This window comes from Nicotiana tabacum, chromosome 13 (assembly GCF_000715075.1).
Source record: "Nicotiana tabacum cultivar K326 chromosome 13, ASM71507v2, whole genome shotgun sequence".
Lineage (NCBI taxonomy): Eukaryota > Viridiplantae > Streptophyta > Magnoliopsida > Solanales > Solanaceae > Nicotiana > Nicotiana tabacum.
The window spans coordinates 36,874,949-36,891,441 of NC_134092.1; the positions used below are offsets into that span (position 1 = coordinate 36,874,949).

At 38.5% G+C, this 16,493-nt stretch overlaps 1 protein-coding gene across 1 annotated transcript; it reads right to left on the reverse strand.

The window, feature by feature from the left end:
* Positions 1 to 10,105: 10,105 nt before the first annotated feature.
* On the reverse strand, positions 10,106 to 10,813 carry LOC142168070 (uncharacterized). The gene is made up of 2 exons (XM_075228730.1): positions 10,769 to 10,813; positions 10,106 to 10,663 (listed from the first exon to the last, which is right to left on the reverse strand). The coding sequence occupies exons 1-2, from the start codon at positions 10,811 to 10,813 to the stop codon at positions 10,106 to 10,108; spliced, it is 603 nt and encodes a 200-aa protein (XP_075084831.1).
* Positions 10,814 to 16,493: the final 5,680 nt, after the last annotated feature.

Sequence of the window (16,493 nt, forward strand, 5' to 3'; positions counted from 1 at the left end):
TAATGGCAGATTATTTATGACTAAGAAAAGAAAACATCAGGGGTGATTCGCGCAAAGAACTTGATGAATGTGTGCTATATTTCACCTTATCGATTCATGTGCAAGTTTTGGAAAGACTCAGAGTTTATGTTTCTTGTGGATGTGATGTACAAGGAAAAAGATTCATCTGGTTGCTTATTTGGGAGTGTTCATGTGCTAACAGAGCGTTGAAGTTTGATTATATTCGGGACCAGTTCAAAGTGGGTGACTCTCAATAGTGGTTCTACGGGTTCAAGGATGTAAGAGTGGTGTCTAAGGACTTTTGGGTTTGTTCTGTGGCTGAAGACCATATTTTTATAGCAGAATGTGAAGATTACATGGGGGAATTTTATATGTTATCATCGGCTCTACATGGTAGTATAAGAGAAATAGTTTTGGATTCATGGAAGGTCTTTCAGAATGGGTGTACCAATTGGTGATGCTATTGTGTGCTTGATGAGGGTATAAGGTGGTTCATGGGTATTGAGACGATGTGGTCTCGTAATTTGAGTCACTCAGGATGAGTGCTGATTGAGTTCGATATGTTTTTGACTGGAGCTATTATTATTTCTAAGGCAAGTCAAGAGTAAATTGGAAGAAGTTGGGTCGGTTAGTAATGGTTTGAATCATCATGATTATGGCAATGATCAGTTCCTTTGGCGTGTTAAGTTATTTAGGTGGTTTGTGGTTGTACGTGCGGGTTTCAAAAACACCATAATTTGATTGATTTGGTAGGTATTTGATTCAAATGGCCTTGTTATGTGTAAATGGATCCCAAAATAGTTATGGCAGTTTAGACCACACTTGAGGTTTGTATTTTCTATGGTTATGGGAATTCAGTTGTGTTTTGCAATGGTTCTTCTTAAATGAGTTAAGTGAAAGGTTTCTAGCCAATGAAGTGTTTATTCTACTATTAGTTCAGGGAATATGATGAATTCTTGTACTCTTGTATAGCGTCCTGATAGGTGCAGTGAACGACATGGGAATTGGAAGTTAAGGATCAAGGTTGAGGCTCAGTGCTGATAAGAATGTCACGAGCTTTGATGAGCAGTGAAGAATTCAGATGTTCAGAGTAAGCTGGCATTTTCTTTAGTGTCACCTGAGAACGGTGCCCTGTGTAAGAGGCATTGTTTATTGATTTGTGGATTCTTTATTTGCTTTACAAAATTAGTACGGTTAGTGGTATGGAGGTGCAGACTTTGCTACCTGGTGCGGAAGGTCGTGGGAGCGTATTCCACTGGAAAATTTTATAATTATGACATATTAGTCACTTGATTGTTAAGGATTGAAACCAAGTATGGAGATTCTGGTACTATCGCTAATGTCACAGTTTATGTCTTAAAGGCGTTCCATTCATTTGGTTGTCGACTGTGGGAGTTTGTTCCGTATTGGACGGCTGCTCGTGTGTGTCAAGAATAGGGCCATTGTGGATCCTTGAAAGGTTTTTGGCCCAGTATAGGATAATCAGAATCAGCTTGAGGTCCGTTGGTGGGTCCAATGTGAATGTGTGCTCTACATCAGGTCGGATGAGTTGATTCGACATAACATTGCTTACGGAAGAGTCTTCGGGCGTTGGATGTTATTCTCATCATCAGCTATTCCATGTAATACTCTATTGTAACATGTGGGTTATGAGATGTCTTGATTATTCGCACATGTGTTGTGATCCCGTGTAGCTTTTGGTGTTATATAAGCAAGGTGGATCTCGAGATGCAGGTCATTTATTACATCTTAGTCGTGCTTGGGTTTTGTAGCATATGGCGTTATCCGTCTCCCCAGGGATTGTATTATGCACTTGTCGTGCTTGTGGTCGATAGTTGGGCATTTCGTAAGTATAAGAATTACGGCTTGATGGGTGTTTCCTTATTGATTTTTATGTATGGATAGAGTGGCACACCTCCACGAATACATTGTTTGGATTAGGTGGTACGCCCATAGGTATGTTGTGTGGATCGGGTTGCACGCCGCAATATGTCATGTTTGGATCGGGTTGCATGCCAAAAAAATATCATAGTTGGATTGGGTTGCACGCCGCAATAGTGAGATGTTAAGTAAGGTTCCTTATACTTATTTTGAGTACCTTGTTTCCCATATCTAAGATAGAGCCATAACATCGGTTTGGCCATTTTATTCGTTACGCGGGCTGGATGGTTCTTTGCCAGAGTTCGTTCTTCTATATGGGTCACATTCGAGTTGTAGCTTGTTGGCACTTTGATAGAGCTTTATGAGATTTTATATGGTGTTTGAGGTGGCCTACTGCCCGAGCAACTTGTACTGGGTGAAACGAGATTATTGGACCTGAGATCAGTGCGATTGAAGTTAAATATGGTATATTAAGGAGAAAATATCATTATTTTATTCAGAAAGAGGTAATGGTTCTTGCCAGGATGGGAGACTCTATGATATATTTGTTCGGCAGGTGGTAATGAGTTTCTATGCATCTATTTCGTCAAGGCAGTATTGCGAGAGTTGGAATAGGGCTTATATGTGTTATGAGGTGTATTGCAGGCATCTAATTTGTGAAATTGCAATTGTTGTGGTCGGAGGATGTTATTATGGGCGATGACTTATGTGGTGCATGGTATGATTTTAGCATAGGTGCATGATCAGGTTTTGGTACAGTTTGTAGGGATTGATGAGGTGTTCGTATGTTAGAATTAGGTGTCATGGAGAAATTCTGGATGTTGAAATTTGGTTCTAAGTCTTATTAGCTAAGGTTATAGGGAGGATCTTCAATTTGGCTCGAGCTAATGTGCTCACATGGGTAGTGATAGCACGGGTACCTGAACGGTTCTTGGCACATTCGAGGACGAACATATGTTTAAGTGGGGGAGAATGTAACGACCCGACCGGTCGTTTTGCGCTCTAGCACGTTATTCGGCGGTTTGAGGCATTGGGTAGATTCACTTCATGTATTATGACTTGTACGCATAGTCGGAATTTAATTTTAAGAAGTTCGTAGTTTATTCGGATGGAAAATTCACAATTCAGAAGAGTTGACCAAGGTTTGACTTTTGAGTAAACGACATTGGAATTGGCATTTGAAGGTTTCAATAGATTCATATGATGATTTCGGAGTTGGTCGTGTGTTCGGGTTGAGTATCAGGTGATCCAGGAGCATTTCAGCGCTTATTATAGAAAGTTTGAGAATTTCATAAGTTTGGTTTGAAGTGTATTTTGATGTAATCGATGTCCATTTGAGGTTCCGAGCCTTGGAATAGGTTCGTGTTGTGATTTATGACTTCTGCATAAAGTTTGGCGCCATTCCGGAATGTTTAAGTATGAATCGGACGAGTTCGTCGAAGTTTGAATGTTGGAAAGTTGAAAGTAGGTTTCGATCGTTGATTCGTAGTTTTGAAATTGTTTGGTGTGATTTGAGGCCTCGAGCAGGTTCGGGTTGTGTTTTGGGACTTGTTGGCATGATTGGACGGGGTCCCGGGGGCCTCAGTTGTGTTTTGGGATGGTTTCAGACCACATTTGGGTGCTTTGCAGCTGTTGGTTTAGGGTATCCTTGGCATGCTTCAAGATCGCGAAGAGGGGGACACGATCGTGGAAGGTAAGTGGGAGCAGATGGAAATTGTTCTTCACGTTCGCGGGCTAAGGAATGCGATCGTGTATTTTCCTGGGCTAGAACGTCGCGTTCGCGAACGAAGTTACGCGTTCGCGAACGAAGTTACGCGTTCGCGTAGTGTTGAAGCAGGGGCTGATGGAATTGGTCTTCGCGAACTCAATGTTGTTCCGCGTTCGTTGTTGTAGGACTAGTCGTGCTTTGCGATCACGATTCTTCATACGCGGTTGCGTAGGGCATTTTTGGCGGCAGAGGTGGTATTGTTTCGAGATCATGAGGCTTCAGACTGCGATCGTGAAAGGCAACGCCTAGGAAGAATTATTTCAAATCGGGATTTTTGCTTATTTCTCTCTTGGTTTGGGCGATTTTTGGAGAGCTTCAAGGGAAGGTTGTCATCATCTATTGCAAAGTAAGTAATTCCCGCATATTCTTAGCTAACTACATGTGTTCAACAAGGATTTAAACATGAAAATTAGTAGAAATTGTGAAAATTTGAAAGAAATCTAGAAATTGGTATTTTTGGATTTTTACCACGGAATTGGACATGGAATTAGAAATAAATTATATATTTGAGTTTGTGGTGTTATGGGTAAAGTTTATTTTCAAAACAATTCAGAATTCGGGCACGTGGGCCTGGGGGCTGACCTTGTTGACTTTTCGAGAGGAGTTGAGAATCATTATAAATTGTTAAATTATACGCATCGGAGTATATTTTTATTGAGTTGTACATTGTTTGACTAGTTTCGGATCGTTTGGCTTTGAATTGAAGAGCTAGAGAAGCATTGGTGCCGGTTATGGAACTTCGGAGCGAGGTAAGTCTCCTATCTAACATTGTGAGGGGGAAACTACCCCCTAGGTGATGTAATTGTTATGTGCTACTAGTTGTGGGTGCTATGTACGCACGAGGTGAGGAGACTTCGTACGTAGCTAAAGCATGTTTATGTCCGGATAGACTTAGGACTTTATCATGTAATATTTGAACTCATTGTGGTGGCTTAATTAATTAAATTTATAAATGAAATTGATTTAGAAATACATATATATATTAGGCCGAGCCTTATCACCTTAAGTTGTTGGCAAGTTATTTGAGAAACGGTAAAGGTTATATTCACTTTATCCTCACGTACTATATTGTAAGCACGTGTCTCGTAATTTGACAAGTTCCTTCCTATCTTGTGGAGCGGGCCGAATGCCTCGGCAGTATAATAGATGCATCTATGGTTCGTGCTGCTCGACCATCGGCAGTGTACACATTATTCTGGATCGGGCCGTACGACCTCAGCATAATCGTGCGTTATATCGCTAGCAGTCCGAATATTCACGAGATTATCCTTCCACTGATGGCTGGCATTTCATATGGTATTCCTTATACGTTTGATATTGGCACTTGAAATTTTCTGAGTTGTTGATATAGAATACGAGACTGAAAAATTTATACCGTTAAAAGACTTTTTGAAAGATTATGTTGGCTACCATTTTATCCCACTATTACTGTTGTGCTTCTTATCTATTTAGGATTTAGCATACTACTTTATTGGACCTCTAGTAAGTGTTGATGTCGGCCCCTTGTCACTACTTCTCCAGGGTTAGACTAGATACTTACTGGGTACGCATTGATTTACGTACTCATGCTACACTTCTGCACTAATTGTGCAGGATCTGACAGGTTCATTTGGTGGACATCTAGGCGCGTAGGCATAGCTGCTGAGGAGACTTTATTGTCAGTTGCATTGTAGGATACGTATCGCATCCCATAGAGTCTTTGTCGTACTATTTACTTTATCGTGTCTTATTTACATTCTAGACAGATGTTGTATTATTGTTGTACTCCTTAGTAAATGGTCATGCACTCGTGGCACCGGGTTTTGGGGATATTCTAGTTGATGCTTACGGATTTGCATGTTATTATCACCATTTATTTTATGTAATACTAATTATGTATGTACCCATGAATTTTAAAGGTGTAAATCTCCTTACTTAATAAACATTTATGATTTCGAAAGTAATAAAATTATAAATTTACGTGATAGGTGACCGTTGGCTTGCCTAACGTCGACGTTGGGTGCCATCACGGCCTATAGTGGATTTTGGGTCGTGACATCATGCTTCTGTGCACTGTCTTGAAACTGCATCCAGTTCTCTCTTTCCCCTTTAATCTGAATTGAACCTAGTTTGTGAACCCTAAGAAAACTTCTTGTTGTTATTGTTTGTATACAATAACTTGCTTTCTATCAAACAGGATTAGTGTAAGATTAACATTCTTAGAGAGAGATGAGCATGTCATTAATTTCAAAGATGGGAATGACTGTTGGCATGAGGTTTAGTTATGAAGCCTTAGGAGTTTTATTCAAAGTTATGAACCTATAGTCTTGTTAAAACTTTGAATGTGTTCTTGTATCTCTCACAGTATTTGTAGAAATTCTGACTATGTCTATTTGTTTCAAACCTTTGTTGACACTTACAAAACTTCCATTGATCTCATTAACTTGCATGTGATAAGACCACACTTGAGTTTACAATCATTACTTTTGGTCTGTTTAAGAGGCTGTAAAGGCAAATATATTTGTACTCATTAACTGTTGAAGATTTTGACTGTTTGCTCTTTTCTCTGATTTCAGGTGATTGGTTCTTCAGTAATAGCATGATAACATCTTTGTCCTTATGTGTGCTTGAAACTTGACCTTTAGACTTGTTTAATGTGTTAATTATTCACGTAGTGTTTGGAATATAGTTATGAAAAACGTAGATAAAATTGTTTTTCTGTCCCTTATGTTATTCTGTTAACACAGGGGTATACTTCTATTGTATGGTGTTGTTATGGTGATTGATTCGCATTGAAAGCGCCTCATTGGCACTTAAACCTATAGGGAAGAATGAGTCGTTAGTAATTAGGGGTATTTGGGAGTAGAGTTTAACTCTTATTTGGGCTACTCTCCCCAACACAAGCATTGCCCTAAGCCTTGAGACCCTTGGGAATTGTGAGTTGTCGGTGGATTCAAAGGGGTATTTGACCTTGAGTGGAACTTTACCCTTAGCCCTTAATCCATTGACACTCATTATTCTCTTTGGGATTAGTTTTTAATGACAACGAAAGGTTTTCAATGTGGATCACTTGCTATGTATAACCATCACATTAGTTTGACCTTCCTAATGTCTAAATACTGTTAATTACCTTCTTTTATTTCTGTTCGCATGTTTTTCATGTATGAACATGCATAGAGTATTATTTTCTAATGACCTTCTCATTTTCTTGACATGTACAATTGTTGGGCCTGCTGAGTTCTTAAGGAACTCAGGCCCAAGCCTAGTGTCGCTGTATTCTGGAAGTTCGAAGCCAGTTGTTGCCCGTTCTTGCTATCTTTGGGCCTGCCTCTTTGAGGCCCAAAAAACCAGAGTCTACCCTCTCCTTTTCTCGGTTATTGTTTATTGCTTCTCTACCTTAGATTTACTGCCTCATTATTTTTGCCGCGTACTTGTTATTTTATCTCAGATATATACAACAATCACATATTGGATTGAATGCTTTACTTTATATCTTAAATCATGTAAACAACTTAGGAAAGTATTAAAGAACTTAGGATTAAAAGAAAATTAGTTAGTAGCTAATCCTCCATTCGCTAATCATAACTGTTCACATCATTAACCTGCTATGTTTTGCTAACCCTTTATTGAAGATTTTGAAGCACAAAAAATAGCTTAGCAAGAGACAGCAGTCCCTTTTTCAAAAGAAAAACCAGGATTGAATCGCAGAAATTGACCTTCTAAAAGAAAATCGATCCATTCTTTCGAAAAACCAAGGTGTTTCCGCTTAACAAAGATTTTCAAACAATTTCCTCAAGTATAAGATTTATAAAGGCCAACGTACATCTTAGACTCACTTTTATAATATCTCCATCTTATTAGAGTAACATGAACTTCTATTCTTTAAAAGGGTTGTTTTATGATTTAGCTTCCCCTTCACATATTTTCATAAATACAAACATTATACGCACATTTGTTTAAGCTCTTTCAAGCACATATACACCAACATTATTTTTCTAAGACTCCTCTATAAATCCATATCATTTTAAAACCACACACCCTCTTTTTAAATATTATGTCCTAATATATAGTAAGTCATACCTCTTTAAACACTAGTTAAGCACAATACAAACAACTAGTCCTTTGAATCTAGTCTAAGTCCTATGGAGCTACCCCAGGTAGATTTTAAGAGGTGCCTAATACCTTCCCCTTAGAAAAACAAGAACCCTTACCCATTATTTCACCAGTTAGTAGACTAATAAAGAATATGACTTTAGTAATTAAATAGGAACCCTAGTATACCTCTAAATATTAGGCGGCGACTCTCTTTCATCAACAACAGAGAAACTACACGTTGGATCTTGTTTTGACTAGTGTAAAATAGGGTGCAACACCCATCACTAAGCATATATTATGTGCCTGCAGTTACAAGATTATACCTGACTCCGGAGGGGCGGATCCTAGCCCCAGCACTTATCGAATCAAAGTCAACAATCAATACCATGAAGCTCACTATGGGGCCTGACGCAGCGTCCCCTCACAATCAACATCACACTCAACAATGAAAACCACTCAGCTCAATACGGGGATGCAAACGCTCCCTTGCAATCAATACCAATATGGCCCTATGGCCCAAGATTAGCAATCAGTTTGCTCAAGTCTCCATATGCTCACATCTCACTATGCCACACTCAAGAATACCGCATGGAATATGTCAACATACCATACCTCAGCTCAAACCTGTGTCACGCAAAGAAGGGCACTGAAAACATATGAGATAACGTATAAAGAATACACAAAGACTAAGATATAATATGCGGTATGATATCATGACTCAAAATATGACTATAGTTAAACAGCTCATCATAGCAAAAATAGCACTATCATGTCTCAAACAGAAAAGTACATAGCCTAGACCTGGTTTCCAGTACGAATAATAACTCATGTAGTCATACATGTGGAGAAAACACGGTATCAAAGAGGCATGATATCAAAACAAGGCACATAATAGCCTAACAGCTACCCTGATCATGATTTAACCACGGTGCACGCATATACGCTCGTCACCTCACACGTGTATCACCCCCTACACATAACAAATATCATAGCTAACGGGAAAATCAAATGAAGAAGGAAAGCTATTTGCCTCAAAGCGCGAGAATCAATACTCCAAAAATTCATTCCTCTCGAATCAGCCTCTGAAAGGATCATATCCATCCAAAAATAACTCAACAACCTCAAAAAAAGGCTATAGAAATCAATTTCAACTAATAAATATTTGATCTTAATCCAATCGCACAAAATCAACCTAAAGGTAAACCCGAGCCCACTTCCCAGAACCCGACAAAAGTTATAAATCTCGACTATCTACTCGAATAAGAGTCCATATATATAAGTTTCACCCAAATCTGACTTCAAATCGGGGTTCAAATACAAAACAATCACGCCCCAAAATTCTAGCACAAAAAACCACAATTTTCTCCCTTAGATTTCCTCAACCAAAAGCCAAAATCAAGGATAGAATCACGAATAATAATTAAAACTGAGTAAAGAACACTTACCCAATCCAAGAGGCTGAAAATTGACTTAAACATTTTCCCAGTCTGAGCTCCCAATCTTAACAACCACAAAAAACCTAGTGTTTTCCAATAAATGGGGTATGGGGAGGGTAGTGTGTACGTAGACCTTACCCCTACCTTTATCTCATCCATCCCACTCCAATACGATGGGCAATATCCTCGTCAATGTCCCCGTTGCCTTGAATAATCGACCCAAGATACTTCATACTATCTCTTTTGGGAATGACTTAAGTACCAACTATCATTTCCTCTCCTTCTTCATGCATCCCATCACTGAATTTGCACTCCAACTACTCAGCTTTCGACCTACTCAACTTAAAACACTTAGACTCCAGCATTTGTCTCCAAACTTCCAACCTAGCGTTAACACTGTCATGTATCTCTTCAATCAGGACTATGTCATCAGCGAATAACATACACCATGGCACCTCCTAATGTATGTGACACGTCAGCACCTCTACTAAAACCTTCCACATAGCCTCACACTAAAGACAATACCAGGTCTGCTGCACTAGGAAATGATCTGAGTCTCCTACCGCAGTCCTCACCTGAGTCTTCGCTCCCTCGTTCATTTCCTTAATCACCCTATTGTACGTCACTAGGACACCGCTAGCCTCCATACATCTCCATAGGATCTCTCTCGGGACTTTATCATAGGCCTTCTCCAGGTCTATGAATACCATGTGTAAGTTCTTCTTCCTTTCCCTATACTACTCCACCAATCTCCTCACAAGGTGAACGGCTTCGGTAGTAGACCTTCCCGTCATAAATTCGAACTGGTTCTCAAAAATAGTAACACTACGTCTCACCCTCCTCTCCACCACCCTATCCCAAAATTTTGTAGTATGGCTCAGCAGCTTGATACCCATATAGTTGTTGCAATCCTGAATAACACCTTTGTTCTTGTAGAACAGGATCATCAAACTCCACCGCCACTCTTCGGGTATCTTCTTAACCCTAAAAATGACATTAAACAACCTAGTAAGCTATTCCAAGCCTGCCCAGCCACTTCCTTCCAAAATTCAACAAGGATCTCGTCAGGCCCAGTTGCCTTACCCCTGCTCATCTTCTGCTTCGCCCCCTTAACCTCCTCGCTCCTAATATGCCTGCAAAACCCAAAATCACTCTGGCTCCCTGATTTTTCCAACTCGCCTAGCATGATGTTCCTGTTCCCTTCCTCGTTCAGGAGTCTATGGAAGTACTCTTGCCATCTACGCCTAATACATGCCTCTTCCACCAGATCATTACCATCTTCGTCTTTGATGTACCGCACTTGATCTAGGTCTTGAACCTTCCTCTCCCTAATCTTGGCTAACCTGTATAGCTTCTTGTCGCCTCCTTTGCCCCCAAAATTCTCATACAATCGCTCAAAAGCTACAGTCTTAGCCGTCGTAACTGCCAATTTTGCCTCTTTCCTTGCCTTCTTATAACACTCCCTATATGTCCTCTGCTCCTCCTCATACGTGCTCCCCACTAGCTTCAAATATGCTGCTTTCTTAGCTTCCAATTTTCCTTGAACCTCCTCGTTCTACCACTAGTCCCCTTTGTGGCCTCCCGAATAACCCTTCGATACCCTTAACACCTTTCTAGCAGCTTCCCTAATGCAGTTCACTGTTGTGGTCCACATACTACTCGCATCCTCACTACTCCTCTAGGCCCCCATGGACAAAATATGACAAAATAAAACCAAACCCCTCGATTATAATATTTTGCCCAGCGATTACCCCTTCTGCGGACCCAGCTGTCCCTTCTGTGCCACCGCATCTAAGGAAAAACCCTCATAGATGCAAACCCCACTTTAATCACCGACCTACTGCTTCTGCGGCCTACTATCTGCTTCTGCGTATCTTCTCCTGCGACCAAGGATAGCACCTGTGAAGGCGCATCTGCTCACCAACCTCAGCACCTGTGAACTTCCCTGCCCATGCCAGTTCTGCTTCTGCGGACTTCCCCACGCACTTGCAACCTCGCACCTACGATTAATGTTCCGCATGTATGAAACACCAGAACCAGACTTTCCAACCAATATCCAAATGGTCTGGAATCCATCCGAAACGCTCCTGAGCCCCTAGTACCCCGTCCACTCATACTAACAAGTTTTATTACATCACCCAAACCTATCCAAAGGCTCTAAACACTGTAATTAACATCAAAACCAAGAATCGTTGATCAAGATCAATATCTTAAGTTCATAAACTTCCAACTTCAAACCAAGCGTTCGATTTAAGCCTAACCAACCCGGAATGAACCCAAACATTTTACACAAGTTCCAAATGATAAAACCGACCTATTCCGATTCATAGAACAACAATCTGAATCCAATAGTCTCAAAGTCAACTCTCAGTCAAACTTAAGAACTTTTAAAACCTTCAAATTTTTAACTTCCGACAATTGGAGTCAAATCAACCTAGGGACCTCCAAAATCGAACATATGCCTAAGTCCAAAATCACCATATGAATCTATTGAATACATTAAAATACGAATCCAGTGTCGTTTATTCAAAAGTCAAACCTTAGTCAACTCTTATAACTTAAGCTTCATACAATAGAACTAAGTTCCCAATCACTCCAAAACCTTCCTGAAATCGAACCAACCGTCACCGCAAGTCCCAAAATAATATACAAACATACGAAAAGCGTCGAATAGTGGAATGAGGCTCAAATATACAAAATGACCTACCATGTCGTTACAGTTTCACTAGGAAGAACAAAGTTTTTAGATATCAGGCACTCTGTTGAAGGTTACTTGAGTATACAGTGTATACTCTATGTATACTTAGTTTGTTTTGTATCATACTGAGAATACACAAAGTAAAACTAATATACACTGATAATACCGAACTACACTAAGTATAAAATGTATATTTTATGTATATATTAATAGTAAACTAAGTATACATTGAGTATGCACAAAATATACATTTTATGCCCAAAAAGGAATCAACGCCATCACTCCTTGCCTACATACCCACCACCTTCACATTCGACCATAGAAAATAACCCCACCTCAAAAACATAAAAAAAAAAAAGTATGAAAAATAAGAAAAGTGGGAGACGAAAAGAAAAGAGAGTGATGAAGAGATCGGTCATTGTCGTCCTCGGTTGATAATATTTACAACGATTAGTCTCTACTCTAATGTGTATTTCTGGTGATGAAAATGTTAATGCCCTTTCTTCTTGTGACGTTTTTGAGAAGTAATAAGAAATAGAAGATTTGAAGAGGAAGATGCGGGAGGATGTATCTGATGGTCAATTTTGGCTAGTCGCTCTCTATGGTTGATTGAAGTTTCTTGTGGTACTGAGAGCTTTAAATTTCCTTGTGTGAGATGAAAATGGTGAATACCAATTTATTCTTTGGATCTTTATTTGAAATAAGGGAAACTTTTATGAGGAAATAGACAAAAAAAAATAAAAATAAAGAAGTAGTATGTATGTTAGAGAGATTCCCCTCGGTAAAATAGGTTGCTAAAGGAAATATAGTTCATTAGGAATTCTACCAACTATCAGTGGCATTTTAGACAAGGGTCCTACAAGAAAAGTAGTGACATAAATTGTGCAGATACTTAAGCTAGAATGGAGATAAAATTCTACTAAAAAAAGAAATATGAAGATCCTAATTAGATGTAAGTGAGAAAGACAAAGACCCTACTAAAATTGCTTTTACCCTATATCCATTAGGAAAGAAATCAAGGTACTGAAAAAGGTTTAACATCTGTATAAAAAAGTGACAGATTTGAAGTCATGTGATCATAAACCCCTAAATCTAACACCCAAGGTTTCTTAATAGAAGAAGGAAGAGAGAAAATAAATAGTGCAAAACTCTTAATTAGCACATAAAACAGTAGCATTACTTGCCAAAATAGTAATTCCAACTCTCTTAGGAGGAGAGAGACAATGGGGGCCTCAACATGTACATTCTGAATAGGCTACATTAGTTGGATTTCATTCTTCTTACTGAAACTAGAACCCTCATATGCAAAAGATGAGTCTGCATCATCACACCATTTAGATTATGAATTGTGAGCCATAACAACAGACGTTTTACCCCTTTGACTATAATCGGACCTGTTTTGATTAGTATTAGAAAGACATGCCTCTTACAATAGTTTCAGAAATATTGGTCTTTTTGTCTTCTACCCAAAACCTTTGACTAACTTCAAAATTAACGTCATATTTTTCTGGAGCATTAGATTTGACATTTGGATATTGATTTTGATTTTGATTATGAGTTTCATATGTGGTTCCAGCAATGAGATAAGCATATTCAGTGATGCACTAAACACCGGCTTGCACCTCTCATTGTTTGTCCTCACGAATTAGAAGAGAATATACTTTTGCACGAGAAGAACGGGAGACGTCATGAGAATATTTTTCCTAGATGTTGTAAAAGCTAAGATTCATTAAGACCCATCATGAATTGATAAGTTTGATCATTCTTTTCTATAAACTTATTATTATTTTGACCCACACTTCAAACATAGAAACTAAACATCATGTTGTTAGTATCGAAACAATGGTGTCATGCGCAAGCTAGCAAAACAAACCTTGGACGATTATAAATCAGAGTACAAAACAGAAATATACCAAAAGAGACAAAATATTTAACGTGATTCAATCAATTGACCTACATCTACGGCGGAGATGAGCAATCCACTATATAAAAGATAGTACAAAATATCGAGAGAATAATCTCACAAACAGGCAAACACAAGTTACACACTAATACTTGTCTCGAAAAGTTTTCCCCCTAAACAAGACTCTCAAACCCCTTATGACTACATTGTGGATGCTACTGCATGAGAAGGAAGAATCCTCAATTTATAGAAGTCCAACCCTTTTCCTCCATGAAAAGGGACTAGCCAAATTTGGGAGAATTATTTTTTTTTTGTTTTACGTAAAAGGAAAAATTAATTATGGTAAATATGTTGTCCTTCCTTCATGGAATAGGAAAACCAAATATAGTAAGAAAATCAGGACAAACACATAACAATTCTCCCTCTTGGCCTGAATTTTCTGATAAAATAAACTTGATCCACCTTATTCGCATAACCTTTAACAAGCCGCATCTCCAAATCACACAACAAAGTTTGTCTCAACGTGACTAGCTCTCCGGTCAAATTTCTGAGACAAAAATCATGATTACTTTCAAATAGGTTGTGACTAGAACTAAACCCGCCAAGATGAACCTGACTTGAACCTTGCTCTGATACCACTTGTTAGGATCAAAATAATCATGTGTTGTACGGCTGCTAGCAAAACAAACCTGGAACGACGCTAAATCGACAACAAAAGAGAAATATACCAAAAGAGACACAAATATTTAACGTGGTTCGGTCAATTGACGTACGTCCACGACGGAGGTGAGCAATCCACTATATAAAAGAGAGTACAAAATATCGAGAGAATAACCTCATAAACAGGCAAACACAAGTTACACACTAACACTTGTCTCGAAAAGTTCTCCTCCTAAACAAGACTCTCAAACCCTTTATGACTACATTGTGGATGCTACTGCATGAGAAGGAAGAATCCTCAATTTATAGAAGTCCAACCTTTTCCTCCAACAAAAGGGCTAGCCAACTATGGAAAAATTATATTTTCCTTTGCGTATAAAGGAAAAATCAATTATGGTAAATATGTTGTCCTTCCTTTATTGAATAGGAAAATCAAATATGGTAAGAAAATTAGGACCAACACATAACAATTCTCCCCCTTGGCCTGAATTTTCTAATAAAATAAACTTGATCCACCTTATTCGCATAACCTTTAACAAGCCGCATCTCCAAATCACACAACAAAGTTTGTCTCAACGTGACTAGCTCTCTAGTCAAACTTCTCAGACAAAAATCATGATTACCTTCAATAGGGTGCGAGTAGAACTAAACCCGCCAAGATGAACCTGACTTGAACCTTGCTCTGATACCACATGTTAGGATCGAAATAATCATGTGTTATACGGATGCTAGCAAAACAAACCTTGAACGACTATAATCGACAATAAAAGAGAAATATACCAAAAGAGACACAAACATTTAACGTGGTTCAGTCAATTCACCTACGTCTGCGATGGGGATGAGTAATCCACTATATAAATGAGAGTACAAAATATCGAGAGAATAACCCCACAAAGAGGTAAACACAAGTGACACACAAATACTTGTCCCGTAAAGTTCTACTGCTAAACAAAACTCTCAAATCCCTTGTGGCTACATTGTGTATGTTACTGCATGAGAAAGAAGGATCCTCAATTTATAGAAGTCCAATCTTTTCCTCCAACAAAAGGGCTAGCCAACTATAGAAAAATTATATTTTCTTTTGCGTATAAAGGAAAAATCAATTATGGTAAATATGTTGCCCTTCCTTTATGGAATAGGAAAATCAAATATGGTAAGAAAATTAGGACCAACACTAAACTCTTTCTCGTTAAAACTTGGTGTTCTTTATCTTTTTTGCTTTCGGGGTTGGCTCTTCCTCGACATAACACATGTAAGAGATTAAGGTCAACCGTTAACCCCATAGTTCCTTTAATCTAGAGTGATAAGTTGTAATATTATTATTTAATTAAGTTAAACCATTTATATCCTTCTTAATTAAGGCCATTTGATTGACCATACCTTTTCCTAGGATTTTCCCACAAGTTATTTTGTATTTAGAAATTAGAATAGATTACACTCTTCCTAATTTCTTTTTCCAAAGCACTCAGAATCCACATTATCTCCAAATTATTGCTCCTTTCCTAAGCCTTGAGTAAATGAAAATAAGTAGAAGCCCTAGGACATAATTCATCTACGAAATTTAGCTTGTTTATTGCCGATAGTTCTACTAACATAACCCAACTCCAAGTTCCATATCTAGTACCATCAAAAGGAACATAGATAAGAGAAATTCCAAAAATATCAGATGAGAGATAATACGGATGAGAGGGACCAACGATATCAGTAACAAAATCCGAAGTAGAGGAGAAGGGACTCTCATGATAAGATTCCAAAGAGACTTAAAAAGTCTCGAGTCAAGTATAATCTTCTGTACTCACACCAACACCAACAAAAACATAAATATTTACTAGATCTAAAATATATAAAACAAATATAAACATGCACGATCTATATCGCTAGATCTATAGTAATTACATTTAGAGAATTTAAAGATGAAGGGAATTAAACCTTCGTCTTCTCCAATCAACAGCAAAATAACGATTTCTCAAGTCAATAGAAAAGAGTAATAGAAGATTTACCATATTCCTTTGAGACTTAAAAGAAGTAAAAGCCTCCAAAACAACTAATAAAAGGAAAGCAAAACTGCACCAC